Source organism: Phragmites australis, chromosome 17, assembly GCF_958298935.1.
Source record: "Phragmites australis chromosome 17, lpPhrAust1.1, whole genome shotgun sequence".
NCBI classification, from domain to species: domain Eukaryota; kingdom Viridiplantae; phylum Streptophyta; class Magnoliopsida; order Poales; family Poaceae; genus Phragmites; species Phragmites australis.
In genome coordinates this window covers 27,986,339-28,003,717 of record NC_084937.1, presented here as the reverse complement: position 1 = coordinate 28,003,717, position 17,379 = coordinate 27,986,339, and the positions used below count along the sequence as shown (strand labels likewise).

At 45.6% G+C, this 17,379-nt stretch overlaps 1 protein-coding gene across 1 annotated transcript; it reads right to left on the bottom strand.

Moving 5' to 3' along the window:
• Nucleotides 1-479: 479 nt before the first annotated feature.
• LOC133897423 (protein SHORT INTERNODES 1-like) lies at nt 480-2,818 on the bottom strand. The gene is made up of 2 exons (XM_062338157.1): nt 1,758-2,818; nt 480-1,645 (listed from the first exon to the last, which is right to left on the bottom strand). The coding sequence occupies exons 1-2, from the start codon at nt 2,299-2,301 to the stop codon at nt 1,239-1,241; spliced, it is 951 nt and encodes a 316-aa protein (XP_062194141.1). The 5' UTR covers nt 2,302-2,818; the 3' UTR covers nt 480-1,238.
• Nucleotides 2,819-17,379: the final 14,561 nt, after the last annotated feature.

Here is a 17,379-nt window from a genome sequence, read left to right as displayed (position 1 = left end):
CACCACAGGCGCACATAACACTCAAACAACTGCAAACGAGCCTCCTATCACATGCATATGAATAAAACTGTTGAAAGCAGACATCAAGATTTAAACCAGTAAACTCACGCTTCCATCATGACACTAACTAACGGGTGGTTCCCCAGCCCTCGAGTTACAAGTTATTATATTAAATAGCTAGAGATATACATGCAACATACTTTATCTTTTGTGCAACAGAAACATTTGAGTACGTGTTTTACTAAAACGTCTATTTTGTCACAATTTCTTTTTATACATGCCAATGCAAATCAAATTAGCAAATTGCAGCATAAGGTACTGCCACAGTAGTATAGCAATAATTTCTTGCTACATAGAAGTAAAAGAACATCATTTCGCGTGAGAAGACCAATGCAATGGATAAGTGAGAAAAGATATGCCTGAATTGGCTATGCATGCTGTACAAAAGCCATGAAAATAAATATTCGGGATCTGATGTGATGGGATCAACGAGGAAACAAGCTCATGTCAGAGATGAAGAGCACGAGAATGTACGAGCCCTCGTCTCCAGATCTTTTCGCAGTTGCTACACTCGGAAACATAAAAAAAACACCCTGAATCAAGCAAGGGATCGGCGCATGGCTCGATCGGTCACAGCTTCCAATCATCGGATGATTAATCTCTCTCCCATGAGCACTTGATGACCCAACCCTCTATCATCTAAGCACAGGCAATAGTTAACGCGACACGATATCAAAGATCCACCAGCTACCAAGTAAAGCCAAGTAGCCAACTAGGTTTCTAGGGCTCAGCTTTTGAAGAGCAAAGTTACTAGTAGTAAAGCAAGGGGTCGCACCTTATGGAAGACAGACATATAGAAGCTACATGGCGAAAGCAAAGAAAACTTGGCCTTATAATACTAAACAATACCACACAAATAACAAGAATTACCAACACCATGATATCAGCATGAACAAGGAGCAAGAACAGTGCAAGAAATCATCTCAAATGCATCATCAAGGTCCTAACTGTCAGATTTTAACCATTTGCGGCGGCTGAGTATATTGCTACTCACCTCAAATGACTCCAAGAAGCAACAGGTCTAAGGTGCCTAAGCTAAGCTAGGCTCTAGAAGAAACATCAATTTATGCATCTCAATCAGACGCTAAGAGTTTAGGAAGCTAACGAAATTGACAGATCGAGCGAGCGATGGAGGCATGGTGTCGTTACAGCATGACGACCGGCAAGTCAGACAGCGGTCACTGCCTCGGGTGGCCGTGAAAGAACGGCGCGCCGGCCGGGTACGCGCCGTAGGGTCCGGGCGTTGGGTACGGGTCCATCACCACAGCCGATGACACGATGACATTGCCCACGCCACCGCCACCGCCTGCTTCGCTCGCGGCGGCCGTGCTCGGCGATGACCCGTCCCCGGCGTGGCGGAAGTGGTACTCGATTGTGCCGCCGCTGCCGCCTGCGGCAGCCAAGCTGTGAGGGCCGACGTCGTGCAGGATTCCCTTGAACACGTGTCCGCCGATGCTGACGGTGGTCTGGTACGCGACCTCCGCCTCGGCCTGGTCGACTGGCCCCAGCCGCACGCAGCGGAACACCGCCTCCGAGCTCACCTCCCGCGGGAACCTCTCCGCCACCGTCACCATCTGCTGATCCCCTGCACGCACGCAGCAGCAGAATACAAGACAGGAGTTACCACGAGGTACAAGCCGACGAGCCGGAGCGCGCACAAGATGATACGGCAATTAACGTGCATGATTGATATGTACCCGAAGAGGTGGGGGTAGCAACGGAGAGACGTGCGCGCGGTCGCTTGGTGAGGTCGCGCGATGGGCCGGCGCCCGCGGTAGTGGCGGCGGCGGAGGCCGCGAGCGCGCCGAGCTGCTGCTGGCGCTCGCGGCGCTTGGCGGCAGGGACCCAGGTGGATTTGACGTGGGTGTTGCAGGTGAAGCCGCGGCTCTTGCAGCAGGTACGGCAGCGCTGGTGAGCGCAGTCTTTCTTGGCCTGGTTGCCGCAGTCCTGGCAGCTGACGCCGCCGCTGCCTCCCCCGCCGGCCCTCGTGCCTCGGGACGACGACGACGACGCGGCGCCCGCGAACGACACCGCTGCGCCGGGCGGGTCATCGGAGAAGCGGATGATGTTGGAGGAGTAGAACGGGTGCTGTTGCTGCTCGTGCTGCTGCCATAGCTGTAGGCTGCCCCCTGCGCGCGTGGCGTAGAGGAAGGACTCGGCGTCGGAGGGGTGCACCGGCGGGACGGACGTCGCTGGGGGGTCGCGGCTGTGGCCTCCTCCACCTAGAGGGAACCCCGCCATGCGCCCAAATCCATAGGCCGCCGTGCCGTGCGCCGTGCCCGGCTAGCTGAACTTCAAGCCGCGCCTGCCTGATCTCTCGCTATCTACAGCCGGCTCGTAGTCTGTGCTCTGGGCGGCGTGCTCAGGCGTTCTGCGACGGATTAAAATCTGCGTGCTCGGAGCGGTGTGGTATGTGGCGCGGGGGCGGGGCTAAGACGGTGAGGCGACAGAGAGGACCTGCCACGCCGCCATCAGCCTGTGCGCACCAAAACTGCCATTTATTGCCTGCCTGCCTCTCTCCTCGCTTCTCCCTCTCTCTGTCTCTCTCTCTATCGACGACTTGCTTTCCACACCGCGAGTGACAGAGGCACCAAACCAACACGGCAACGCGGCTGCTATGGCTGCTGCTGATAGAGAGAGAAGAGAGATAGAGAGCGTTGCGAAAGAAGAGAGGGAAAAGCTAAGGGAGGAAGGTACACAGTCGCCCAATAGAATATGGGGCAACGTGATGGATGGCCTGCCCGTGCCTCCTCCTGAATATGGATGGCTAGCTGGATGGAATGTGCTGGACTCCGGACTTGAGTACCAGCAAGGATTGCCGCATGATGGTGGCGTGCTCCATAATTCAGTTGCTACTCACTGCATGCATGTCTGTATCTATCTCCCCTGCCTCTGGTCAATGCCATATTGAAAGCTTCAGAGTCAGATACACGTACACAAATGTTTGTATCCTTCTCTCAGGAACAGAGAAAAGCCATCAGTGCTCCATATTGTTTCCTACAAGTGCTAAAAAATTGTTTGGCAGCGTGCATAAAGTTGCACCAAGGCGAGGCCTTGCGCGGTGTTTGCTTGCGCTCTGACCCGCTCCACCGACACCGTCTGATCGGCCACGAGCGGCGCGGCGCGGCGCGGCCCATGCACGCATCCGCCGCGCGGGGTCAAGGCCGGGAAACACGGGAGCTGCTTTTGCTGCTGTCTTTACGTGAGACGGACAGCTGCTTTCAATTCAACTTTGCTTATTTCCGGTGCCCTCGCCGACTCGATCGGCCTCGCCCCGTTGCCTTCTCCCACGGGACGCGCTCGTTCCAACTCGCGGCCGTGCCAAGCCACTCGTGTTGGCCTGGTCCCTTTCGCTCCTTGAAAAGATTGACGAGTCATCTTGTGGATGCAATGGCAGTGCCAGTGCGGTGGGTTGCACTCTGCACTCCATCGACGCGCTATCCGTCGTCTTCCCTCGATCCGTCATGCAGCTGCGAGTCTTGCCCGCTGACGTCGCTGTCTCCTCGCGGTGTTTAGTTTACTCGATCGCCAAATACAAGGGTCATCAGGCATCCATTGGGGGCATAGAATAAGGGAGGGGGCGGCAGTGTGTGTGGTGATCTAGTGGGAGATACGCGTGACGTTGCCTGAATCCATGTCCCGGCATGTTGCCCGTGGACGCAACATGTGTAGTGGTCCAGTCAGTCCGTCCCCGGTTTGCAGGGAGAGGATATATGCGTGCCAGGATGGGGACTTTTGGTCCTAGGAAACCTGTGTTGTTGTTGGTCACTGTTGACATTCTGCAGGTTCTGTCTGGGGTGCTTCCTTGCTTGAGAAGATTTTTCTTTTCAATGCGTGGATTCTCTATTTCCATTAACCAAATAACGGAATAACCCGTATAGATTTCAGAGTTTATAGGCGGGAATACTAAGACGGGATAAAACCGAACACTAAATAGTACCAAAAGACATAACAAACCATTAGAGACACCACAGGAACAGTCTAGACCGACAGCAAAAAAGAACCCCTATTAACCAGACCACTAAGTTTCATCAAAAGACAAGTCAATCTAGGTGGAGATTCCATCTGATAGAAGTATCAGCATCATCCTGCTCCTGAAGATCACCATCCTCTCGATCATCATCTTGCATAGGCCTTAAGCGATCCCCAGCTGGAGCTTAAGATGATTGTTGTTGCGCCAGAACAAGAGAGATGGTCTGCAACAAGCTTTGTGCTCCACGGATGAGATTCTCCGTTCTCCATGCTCAGCTCTTTCTGCTCTTTCATATAATTTGTCCAAATATATAAGAAAGACCAAGCGTGAAAAACAGTTTTACTAGGATGTTAAATTAATTTCTTATCAAAACAAGCTTTGTTACGGACTTTCCAAATAGCCCAATAGATAGAAGCAAGATCACTTGTGAAGAAGATCCTACTCTTTTTACTATGAGTCTTGTCGGTGTGCCCTCATGTGACAGGTCTCACGTCAATAAGTGTCAACCAGCAACACGTATTGTCAAGACCATGACGGCATCGTGTGACCAGCCCTCTAATCGTAGAGCAAGATCCTACATTCAGCCTGAGCAAGATCCTACATTCAGCCTTTGCTAGTCGCAGAGCAGGTTCTCACGTAATCACTCAAGTCTCATTAATGCTTCTTACTTGAGTGTTTTTTTCTTTCTCCAAACACTTGCTTTCAACGAGGCATGGTTGTAGGGCGGTGTGAAATTGCAGTGACTCATCCTATAGCATTTAATGTTGCAAGATGGCCTAAATGATGAGCGTGGCGGCGTTCGGTGATGTACAGGGCACGCAAGACGACTAGAGTAGAGCAGGCATGCCTATCCGATGTCCCGATGGGCTAAGGGTAGTTGGCTCCATCAAGGGTAGATCTGTCACAGGGTTTGGTATGACCTGTTTGTCTGTGCATCTTTGCCCCTTGTATATAAAGGAGAGAAAACTTTGCTTGTAAAACAGAGGGCATTATGTTACAAGTTCACCTAATTAATAAGACAATACATAGGATGTAGCACTATTATCTACAGGAGACTCGAACCTAGATAAAGCCTAGTGTTCTTGAATCTAGTTTGATATACACATACAGAAAGCGTAGATCAACGCGCCTGTTGTCCGGTATACCTATGATCATTGTCAAGGATTATCCATCAACAAGTCTTAGCCCAATCAAAATATTGAGGATCAGAGTTAGGAATAGTTGCATTCCCAATCTAAACAGCTACAAAACCCCACACAACTTTGGCAATAGGGCATAAGAAGAACAAGTGCCTATAACTCCCGGGTTGTACAAAAATAACAAGAGCTATTCTCAACCCATCTTCTTTTGAGCACATTATCTTTAGTAAATAGAGCATCTTGTTCAAGAAGTCAAATGAAAATTTTGATCTTCGTAGGAATCCTAGCTCTCCATATATGAGTAAAAGAGTTATTGGGAGCATCTCTCACCAACTAACCATACATTGATTTAACAGTGTAACCCCCCCCCCCCCCTGGAGTGAAAGGACAAAAAAATGCCATTCTCATTTTTTTAAAAAAGTTAACATGGAACAACTCCTTTTTAATTTCCTCCTATTGAACATACAATTCACCAGAAAATCACCTCCTAAAAGAGGCTTGCCACAAATTCAAGCACATATCCTGAATAATAACATTCTTATTCTCACATAAGTTGTGCAGAGTATGATACAATAAAGAAAGTGGTTTGTTCTTAATCTATGAATCTTACTAGAATCTTGTGTTTTTGCCATCACCAACCTTCACCTTCCTACCTTGAAGATACATGTGTCTAATCCTCAAAAGGTCAGACCAACAAGCCTAATCATTATTTTTGTGCTGCACAAGAGTAACATGAATGTTCTTTAAATATTTCTTCTACACAATTTCTAGCCACATTTCATCCCTTGTTCAATCCTTCACCACCATTTGTACAATAAGGCATGGTTCATTTTTCTATACCCAAACCCCTTTTTCTTAGGTTTGCAGGTTTTATCCTAGGCAACTAAATGATACTTGTTCTTAGTACCTCCCCTTGCCAAAAGAATTTCCTTCTTGCCAAATCAATTCTCTCAAGTACTATATTGGGCATTAAATATATAAACATATGGTATATATGGATGTTAGACATACTAGCATTAATCAAAGTAAAACTTCCTCCAACAGACATTAAGCCTCCCTTCCAAACATCAAGTTTTTTTAATTTTTTCCTCAACATACACCCAATCAGCCACATGTAATTTACTAGGGCTACCATGCACCTCCAGATATCTAATTGGGAAGTGGCCAATTTGACAATGGAACAACTCTGCATATTCAATAGCAATGGTCTCATCAGCTCCCAAACAAATAACCTCACTTTTCTGAAAGTTAATTTTGAGGTCAGACATCAACTCATACAAATACAAAAGTAATTTGAGATTATTAGCATTTGCCATGTTATTTTCAAGACAAAGAAATTGTATCATCAACATACTGAAGAATGGCAATGCCATTTTCAAAAAGATGTCAAGCCATACTAGTAATTTCCCCAGGACTGAGCCAAATGAACCATCTTAGCTAAACAACTAGCAACCAAATTAAAAAGAAAAGGGGAGAAGGGGTCAGCTTGTCTCACTCTCCCTTGTGACTAGTGAAATAAGGGCCAATTTGGTTATTTAGCTTACACTAAGGGTTCCTCCACTGATTGTATTTTTAATCCAAACTTTCCATTTAGCACTAAAGCCCCTTATCTCCAAAAATTTGAAGAGGAAATCCAACTTACTTTATCATAAATTTTGTCACAAACTATCTTAAGCACCAAACCAATATAATGATTTCTTTTGGTTTCATGAAACAATTCATGCAGAGACAAAACACCATCCACAACATTTATGTTCTTAATGAAAGCATTTTGACACTTATTAATCAATTTATTCACGAAAGGTCCCATTCTTAAGGTCGATATCTTAGTAATTCACTTATAAGAACAATTGAGAAGACATATGGACCTATATTGTTGAATTTTTTTGGCATTGGAAACTTTTGGAAGCAAGGTGATAACATCATAGTTCAAATGACTAATATCAATTTCACCTTCATAAAACTTTTGAAACAAAACAATAAAATCATGCTTAACAATTTCCCAACTATGTTGGTAGAATTCTGTAGAAAAACCATCAGGTACAACTACCTTGTTGGTTTCTATCTGGAATAAAGCAGTTTTAGTTTCACTTTCCATAAAAGGCTTATCTAGAGTCTCATTATCTAGATCATTCAACTTCTCATGATCTCCCCATACTAGCTGATCAAGCCCAATACCATGACTTACTTTCTTACGAAACAACTCTTTATAATAAGTTGTGGCATGCTGAAGTAAATTCTCATCCCAATAAATATTGTCCCCCTTCACATGTTAAAGAAAAGATAGTACGTTTTTCTTCTTCTACCATTAGCAACACTATGTAAGAACTTTGTATTATTTTCACCTTTTAATAGCCAAGTGGTATGAGATCTCTTAAACCAATATAGCTCTTCATCCAGCAACATTTTTCCAACTCAGCATTGATCAACATTTTTCTATTTGCATTATTAAAATTAAGAGGACCATTATCCTCCATTAATTCTATTTGTGACAACTCTTCCCTCAAAATGTTCCTTTTCTTTCAGTTTTGGCCTGACAAGTTGCCACCCATCATTTGAGATGATTTCTCAGTTTTTTCAACTTCTGAAATCCAGGATGTTCTTACCAACCACCTTAGATTCCCAAATTTTCTAAACCTCATCTTTAAACTGCTTGTTATCAAGCCAAGATAGCTCAAATTGAAAATGAGGTTTATTATTGTCAGAGAAAATGAGGAGATGGTTATGATCAGATCTATCTCTAACAATTTTTTTTTCTGTGACCATTGGGTACAAAACTTCCCAATCAAAATTAATAACGATTCTATCCAACTTTTCCAGAGTTGACACAGATATGTTATTGGACCAAGTAAACTTCCCACCATACATATGCACCTCATGATATAAATAGCATCTATAAAGGCAATTAAGCATGTTCTTTCCATGAGTATATCTCATGATATTGAAATCCCCTCCAAGTAACAAAGGCATATGAGATTGGGAACAAAAATGAGATAGTTCACTCAGAAACTCGTCTTTAAGATCATCTTGAGCAGGACCATAAATGTTCAAAAGCACCCAATCCTTTAAAATATTCTTATCATATATTCAGGTTTGTATAGATTTTTTCCTAGATCCACTTGTTTAATATCAAGAGAGTCTAGATTTATACCACTCAGGATACCACTAGATTTCCCTTGAGCAAGAAGCCAATGCCATATATATCTGGCACTAAAATCAAATTTCCTAAGATCACCAGAAGAAAACGTCTTTCTTCATGGTTTCTTGAATACACACAATATCTAGCTGATGGGAACACAACAAATCTTTAAGACAAAGAGCCCATTTGTTTCTTACATATGCCCTTGTTGTCGGCGTAATAGGTAAGAGGGGCCTCACATGGCAGGTCCCATGCCACCAAGTGTCAGCCAGCAGTAGGTATTGTCAAGACCTCAATCACATCGCACGACCAGCCCCTGGTTATGAAGTGAGATGTTGAAACTAGCCCTTGCTAATCACAGAGCAGGTAGTCATCTACCTAGTCAAGTCCATTTAATGCTGCCTATTCAAGTGTTTTTTCCTTTCCCAGGCACTTGCTTTCGGTGAGGCATGGTCGTGGGGCGGTGAGGAGTTGCACTAACCCGTCCCGTAGTATTTAATATCGTAGGATGGTCTGATGGGTGAGCATGATGACGTTCGGTGATGGTACAGGACGCGCAAGACGACCAGGGCAGAGCATGCATGCCTATCCGACGTTATGATGGGCTAGGGCTAGTTGGCTCCATTAGGGGTAGGCCTACCATAGGGTTTGGTATAGTCCGTTTGGCATCAAAGACTTCACAAGATAAACATATATCAATTTCTATCTAAATGTGCTCTAGGTTTATATAGTGTGTCTAGTCTATTGATCAAAGCGCTTGCAACCTATCTAAGAAGGTAAATTGTAAATAAGTAAATGCGGAAACATCAATAAGTTAGAGAGAAAAAACTCGGCACAAGAATTTTTCCTATAGTATCGGTGGCATGAATGTCACCCCAAGTTCACATTGGAGCTTCACCAAGGATATACTCTCGATCGGTACCTGATCACGGCTAAATTGAGGCACCAAGTCACAACGACAAGACCTCAACCCAAATGATCCACCAAGCCACCAAGGCAAGACCTTACCACAAGCCTCTCTTCCGATCCCTTGCCGCTGTGAACACTTCGAAGCTTGAGCCACCATGGCAAAGGTCTCTGCGTCCCCATATACGTGTCTTGCCGTCGCTCCACTCCAAGTCAGAGGGTCAACAAGTTGCCGATGAGTCACCAACACTCTAAGTTGTCGGCGTATCTCTCGGTAGACAGTTGGATCACTTCTTAATCCACTCTCTAGGCAGCAATCACCTAGCAACACTCTTTATATGCCTATAAGCACTAATCACTCACTAATCTTATGCTTAATTGCCTTGGATGATCACTTTAAGTACTTTGGTGTCTTGGGTGTCTTCTCAAATGTATATTGAGTTCCCTAGACTCTAGCAGCATGCCACACCTTCAAATAACTGAGTAGATGGGTATTTATAGCCTCAAACTCGTGGATTAGCCGTTGCTTTAATGGCTCAACTTTACTATAAACATCGGATGATCCAGTGACAACAGTAATACAAGCACTAAACCATCTGATGTGTATATCAATGGATACTAGCCGTTAGAACTCCACTCAAACTTCTTCTGAATACCGGATTCTCCGGTGTATACTCAAATCCATCACTGAACATTCTGGTGAGTTATTTTGAGCCATCCGAGCCTTTGCATCTTATCTGTGTAAATTGCTCTGATGAAGCCTCTGGTGTGCATCTCTTCATCACCAGACCATCTGGTGAGCTATCCTTCTCTTCTTTTCTCTGAAAATGCTTTGATGCAACTATCTCTATGATCACTGGACTATCCGATGATTTCAACCTTCTTCTTCAACAGCTGCATCCACTCTGGCAGGAATACTCCGGTGAGATCATCCCGTGTGCACAAGCCGAACACCATACCATCCGGTCAACTATAAGAATTGTTCCAGTACATATCTTCCGCTGATCACCGAACCATCCGGTGGGTTGTCCATTTTTCCTTCTGAGCAAAAACACTCCGGTGAGTACACGGGTGTTAGCAACGGATTATCCGGTGCCTTATTTCTCCTCTGCTGAGAATACTCCAGTGATTATAGCCTTCAGTACACCGGACCATTCGGTGAGAACAAATCTCCTGGGACTTCTCTAATTCAACCAAACTTTGTCCCAATTGCGATGACTTCTTCAAGTATTGCATCTATGAGACCTACTAACATATATTCTTGACAAACATTTTAGTACCATTGACTATATTGTCATTAATCACCAAAATCATAATCATGGCCTAATAGGGTCATTTTTGCTACAGAGTGTCTCCTTGTTATGGGATGGGGTGCAACGCTTTCTCAGCCCGGCTGCGAGAGGTGTGCTGGCCGGACAAGTTCTGTCTAGTCCTAATAGAAAATTATGACCAACTTAGAGGAGTTGCTACAGATCTACACCACCATGGTGCAGGCTACGGGAGGTGGTAGAAGGTCATGGCAACTATTACCCGAGTACCTTGGTCGATTCAACACGGTCCTGGCTGATGAATCTCCCTACGGGTTGGTTCAGTCCTGGGATGACTTGTGTAACCAGTTTGTTGCCAACTAACAAGGGACTTATGCCCGACCAAGTGTTGAGGAGGACCTATATCAAGTTAGTAGCGGCACGACTAGCTGCTGCGAGACTACATTCGTCGTTTCACCAAATGCTGGAACACCATTTCCAAGATCAAGGGTGAGTTCGTGGTCATAGAGTTATGGAGGGGATTAGAGACCAGAAGATAGTCAAAAAGCTAGCCATTAAGGAGGTCTAGAGTACCACCGAGCTCATCAAGCTAGGAGACAAGTGCATGTAAGATGTTAAGGCTCAAGAACGCCAGTCAACATGAAGACGTAGCCAACCTCTGTTAAACCCGCTTCTTCCAAAGGAGTCGGCCCGAAGGAGAAAGAAAAACAAGCGCAAGAATGGACCACTTGACGTCATGACTGTCGAGCAAACTAGCCAACCATGCCAACGCTTCGAGGAGAAGGATGGGAAGAAAGGGAGAGTCTACTACTCAATCCATCGCACCAACGCCCATACTTGATTGAATGCAAGGTTGTGCGAGGAATTATCGACCAGGAGCTCAATGAGTGCAAGCCTAGGTGAAATGATGATGGTGAGGATGGGACCAACCCTGACCAGTCAGCTATTGGATTGTAGCAGATCGAGCACACAGTTCATCATATCTTTGGGTGATCCACAACATACTCCTCAAATAGGGAGTACAAGTCGTTGGTCCGTGAGGTATGTGCGACCACGCCAGTTTGAGTCCACGACTATAGTGGTCGGAAGTATCCCTCACATTCAGCCAGTTTGACCACCCTGCATTCATCAAACATCCTAGATGATACCCCATCGTGGTAGAGTCCAATATGCATAATGTGCAAATGGGTTCCATACTAGTCGATGGAGGGAATTCCATCAACCTACTCTTCGCTAATGCGCTAGATGCTCCGCAAATCCTGAGCAGTGCATTGAACTATCTCCTTGCTTTTTTGGGATCACCCCAGGCTCTTCGGCCAAGCCATTAGGGCGAATCGAACTACCTGTCACCTTCGGTTTTCCAAATAACTTCAGGATGGAGATGATCTTATTCGATGTGGCAGACTTTAGGACCACATACAACGAGATCCTAGGACGATCGACAATAACCTAGTTCATGGCCGTCGTGCACTATGCATATCAGGCGATCAAGAACCCTGGTCCTAAGGGAGCCATTACCATAGTGACACCAAAATACGGCCCTGCACTACGAGAAGAGGAGCCTCGACATGGTCGAGCTAGCTCCCGAGTTGCAACCTGAGAACATAGGGCTGAGTGGTCACCCAGCCTGAACCCAAATAGGAACTCACGCTCATCACTTTCCTCTGGGCCAACACAGATGACTTTTCCTAGAGTTCATCTGATATGCCCAGAGTCCCTCAGGATGTGATCGAGCACATGTTGTTAGTGCGACCGGAGGCACGAACAGTAAAGTAGAAAGCATGCTGGTTTGCACCAGACCAAAAAGAAGTACTTCGTGAGAAGCCTGAAAGATTTATTCCCCCTACCCCGAATTGACCAGCTTGTTGATTCGACTGCTGGTAGTGATATGCTAAGCTTTTTAGATGCCCGAGGCACTTTTGTAACACCCTTCGAGGTATTTTGCTATGTAAAGATATCTTTTGGCTTGAAAAGTGTCAGTGCCACTTATCAATGGTATATTCAGCTCATCCTTCAACCACAGCTTGGTAGGAATGTTGAGGTTTACGTCCATGATGTGGTTGTGAAAAGCCAGACCAAGGACGACTTGGACATAAACCTTTAGGAAACGTTCAACAACATTCGTAAGTACCACATGAGGTTGAAACTAGAGAAGTGCACATTTGGTGTCCCATTTAGGAGTTACTTGGTTTCTTCGTGTCTAGTCGAGGCATAGAAGCAAATGCTGACAAGATTAGAGTCATTGATCAGATGTGATCCTCGACCAGGTTAAAGGAAACTCAGAAACTAACTTGGTGCGTGGTAGCATTGAGCAGATTCATCTCGAGGATGGGAGAGAGGAGGTTGCCATTCTTCAAGATTCTGAAGAAGAACAACCACTTTATGTGGACGTAAGAAGCGGAGGTGACCGGCCAATATCTCAAAAGCTACCTCTCTTCTCCTCCGGTACTAACCACTCCTCGACCAGACAAGGAGCTCATACTCTATATTGCAGCCACCCCACAGGTCACGAGTGTGGTCCAGGTCATCGAACGAGGAGATCTTCAGCGACCAGTATACTACGTCAATGAATTCCTACACGATGCGAATGCTCAGTACCCACAAGCACAGAAGCTGCTATACTCCATGTTGATGGTCTTTCGCAAGCTCAGACATTACTTGCAGGCCCATAAAATCAAGGTGTCATCCTCGCTCCCGATTAGGGAAATTCTCCACAATAGGGATGCAATAGTGAGAATAAAGAGGTGGGCAATAGAGCTCAGGGAGTTCAATATTCAGTTCGTCCTCTGAACAACTATCAAGTCAGAGGCAGACGAGCACTAGACTATGCACTTCGATGGGTCGTTCACGCTGAAGGGAGCAGGAGCTAGAGTGGTCTTGATATCACCAACTGATGACACCCTCAGGTATGTCGTTCAATTATGTTTTCAGCCCACTAACAATGTTGTAGAATATGAGGGTCTCTTGTCTGAAATGAGAACAGCCTCCGCACTTGGCATAACATGCCTGCTAGCGAAAGGGGACTCGCTACTACTCATAAACCAAGTGCAAAAAGAGTTTGAGTTCTCTGACATGACAATGGCGGCATACCTCACTAAAGTAAGAAAGTTGGAGTGACGCTTTATTGGTTTTGAGGTTAAGCATATTCTCCTCAGGGACAACTTCCTCACCGATGAGCTAACCTGTCTAGCTTCTTCTCGCGAACCAGTCTCGATCGGAGTCTTCGAACAAAGACTCACATGATCATCTACCATGGTCTTAAGCCAACGTGAAGGGGAAACTCTGCTTGGAAACAGAGCACTCAAGGTAACACCTTTAGAGGCAACGCCTCCCTTGGTGCAGTCCTTGATGGCCATCTTCTGGTCACCCAGCTTGATTCAGGTATGACATGTTGCATCCTTGCTGTGAAGAATTTTCCTAATCAGGAACGAGGAGATCACCTTGATTTTGTGGGCCTAGAAGTAGTGCTTGAGCTTGTGAGAGTCCATCAACATGGTGTATAGCAGCTTCTGTGCCAGTGGGTATCAAGCATTCACGTTGTGTAGGACTTCACTAATATAGTATACTGGTTACTGAAGACCTCCTCGCTCGATGACCAGGACTGCACTCGTGACCTGTGGGGTGGCTGCAACATGGAGCAGGAGCTTCTTGTCTAGTCGAGGAGCGATTAGTACCGGAGGGTAAGAGAGGTAGCTTTTGAGATCTTGGAAGGCTGACTCCGCTTCTGACATCCACGGGAAGTGGTCATTCTTCTTCAGAAGCTTAAAGAGTGGCAACCCCCCTCCCATCCTCGAGATGAACCTACTCAACGCTGCCACACACCCAGTTAGTTTCTGAACTTCCTTTAACCTGGCTGGGGATCCCATCTAATCGATGGCTCTAATCTTGTCAGGGTTTGTTTCTATACCTCTACTAGACATGAGAAAACCAAGCAACTTCTCTGATGGGACACCAAAAGTGCACTTCTCTGGGTTCAGTCTCATGTGGTACTTTCGAAGGTTGTGACCAGGTCGTCCTTGGTCCGGATTTTTACAACCACATCATCAATGTAAGCCTCGACATTCCTACCAAGCTAGGGTCGAAGGATAAGATGAATACACCTTTGCCAAGTGGCACTAAAACTTTTCAAGCCAAAAGACATCTTTGAATAGCAAAAGACTCTAAAGGGTGTTACAAAAGCGATTTTTCTCCTCATCAGCCCTACACATGCTAATCTTGATGGTATCCCAAACGGGCATCTAAAAAGCTTAGCAGACCGCTACCGACAGTCGTGTCAACGAGCTAGTCAATCGAGGGTAAGGTGAACAGATCTTTCAGGCACGCCTTGTTAAGGTCAATGAAGTCGACGCACATCCTTCACTTATCATTGGGTTTTTATACCATGATTAGGTTGGCCAACCACTCTGTGTATCACACCTCTCGCATGAAGCCTGCCTCCAGGAGCTTGTTGATCTGACGAAGCGCATCTTTTTGGTCTGGTGTGAATCGATGTGCTTTTTGTTTTACTGGTTGTGCCTCTGGTCGCATTGACAACTTATGCTCAATCATGTCCCTAGGGTCTCTGGGCATATCAGACGGACTAGAAGAAAAGACATCCGCGTTGGCGCGAAGGAAAGTGATGAACGCGAATTCCTATTTGGGGTCTAGGTCGGCCCCTATCTAGACCATCCTTGTTGGATCACGTCGCTTAGGCATATTGCCTTGAGCTGATTGGTGGAACTAGCGGTGATGTTGACCTTTTCAGGGCGACCACTCAGCCCTGTGTTCTTAAATTACAAGCCTGGAGCTAGCTTGACTATGTTGAGGCTCCTCTTGTCATAGTGCAAGGTCGTCTTTCGGTTGCCCGCAACGGTGATGGCTCCCTTGGAACCAAGGTTCTTGATATCTGGTACACATAGTAGGCGACGACCATGAACTGGGCCATTGTTGATCGACCTAGGATCGTGTTGTACATGGTCCTAAGGTCCGCCACATCAAACAGGACCATCTAAGATATGAAGTTGTTCGGTGAACTGAAGGTGATGGGTAATTTGATCCGCCCTAACGGCTTGGATAAAGAGCCTGGGGTGATCCAGAAGAAGGGATGATGTGGCTTCAATACACTCAAGATCTACATGACATCTAGCGCGTTAGCGAAGAGGAGGTTGGTGGAACTCTCTCCATCGACCAGTACACGGCCTATTTGCACATAGTGCTTCATGGGCTCTACAATGATGGGGTATCGTTCGGGGCGTTTGACGTATGCATGGTGGTTGGATTGGCTGAAGGTGAGGGGGACCTCCGAGCACTTTAGTCGCGGACTCAGACCTGGTATGATCGTGCATACCTCACGGACCAACGACTTGTACTCCTTATTCGAGGAGTATGCCACGGCTCTCCCAAAGATATGATGAACCATATGCTCGAACTATTGGATTCCCAGAGCCGACTGGTTGAGGTTGGTCCCGTTCTCACCATTATCGTTTCCCTGGGCTTGCGCTCCTCAAGCTCCTGGTAGATAATGCCTCGCTTGACCTTGCATTCAGTCAAGTTGTGGCCGTTTGTTCGGTGCATCAGGAATTAGTCTCTGCCTTCTTCTTGTCCTTCTTCTTGAAGCGTTCGAGTGGTTGGCTGATTTGCTCGACAGTCATGACGTCGAGTGGTCCGACATTTCTCTTGTTTTTCTTTTTGTCCTTCTGGCCGACTCCTTCGTAAGAAGCGGGCTGGTCGGAGGTTGGCTGCGATTTCACGCCGATATGGTGCTCTCAAGCCTCAATGGCTTGCACACATTTCTCAGCGAGCTTGAAAAGCTCAATGGTGCTTTGGACCTCCTTAGCGGCTAGTTTTTTGTCCAACGGTTTGGCGAAAATAAGTTTTCGCCCTACCGTACGACGAAAACTCTATTTTCTCTAAACGGTTTGGCGAAAATAAGTTTCTGCCCTACCGTACGGTGAAAACTTTCTTTTTGTAATATCGTATGACAAAAATATGGGCCCCATGGCAGCTGAACCTTCTCTCACCTATTTTCATCTATTTTCGCCAAACGGTTGATGGAAAAATGAATTTTCATCAGCCGTATGGCGACGTACTATTTTTTCCATCGTTCCATTCAGTGAAAACTGGTTTGTTGAACTTTTGCATTTATTATTTTATATTTTATTGTATGCATGGAAAAAATTCACTTGTTTTTTCGATGTAAATTTGTGGAAGTACGTGTTTGATTGCATAAATTTTTTAATGTCGTGCCATAGCTCGTTTGTTTGCTATGTTTCATTCAAATTAACCTTTATGGCACATATTAAAATACATATAAGTGAAATGATAAAATCACACTGAATATTAGATAGAATGTGTACATGAGATGGGTACATGGAATTTTAAACATTAGTAATGGCATATAGGCTACATCTTAGATACATACACGACTTAATAGATGAAAAATGATAGAACCAACTTGAATTCAACAACTACAACAATTAGTAGTAGAAATATTACGGACGAAATGGCCCTTGAAGTTGGTTGTGCCTTATCTCTCGGTCCATCTAATGTTAATTATATTGTGGGGATTTTGGTCTATGTGGCGCTGATGTATACGAAAAATAATCAAAGTTAGGGTCCCAGTCATTTGGCCCGTCGTTAGAGAATTTGCAACGACGTGGAGTTCTCTGAGGAGAAAGCACAAAGTCATCATCGTCGGAACAAACCCATTCGGTTGTGGCGAAAGTGGTGGAAGCACGTTCTCTTGTGGTGGTTATTGAATGACCACCTCTTTCACGGCGGCTCGAACCACCACTTCTTTCACAATGGCATGAAGGTCTCGAATGACCACCTCTATGTCTCTAGTTATGTTCGGATAGGCAGTCGTCACTGAAGAGCAGATGTAGCCCTAAAAAGTTCTCGATGAGTTTATTCAAC

Excerpts from the sequence above, each read along its gene's own strand:
- LOC133897423 (XM_062338157.1), bottom strand. The coding sequence starts at position 2,301 with ATGGCGGGGTTCCCTCTAGGTGGAGGAGGCCACAGCCGCGACCCCCCA. Across the intron at positions 1,646-1,757 it reads TGCTACCCCCACCTCTTCGG|GGGATCAGCAGATGGTGACG; the intron begins GTACATATCAAT and ends GCGTGCGTGCAG.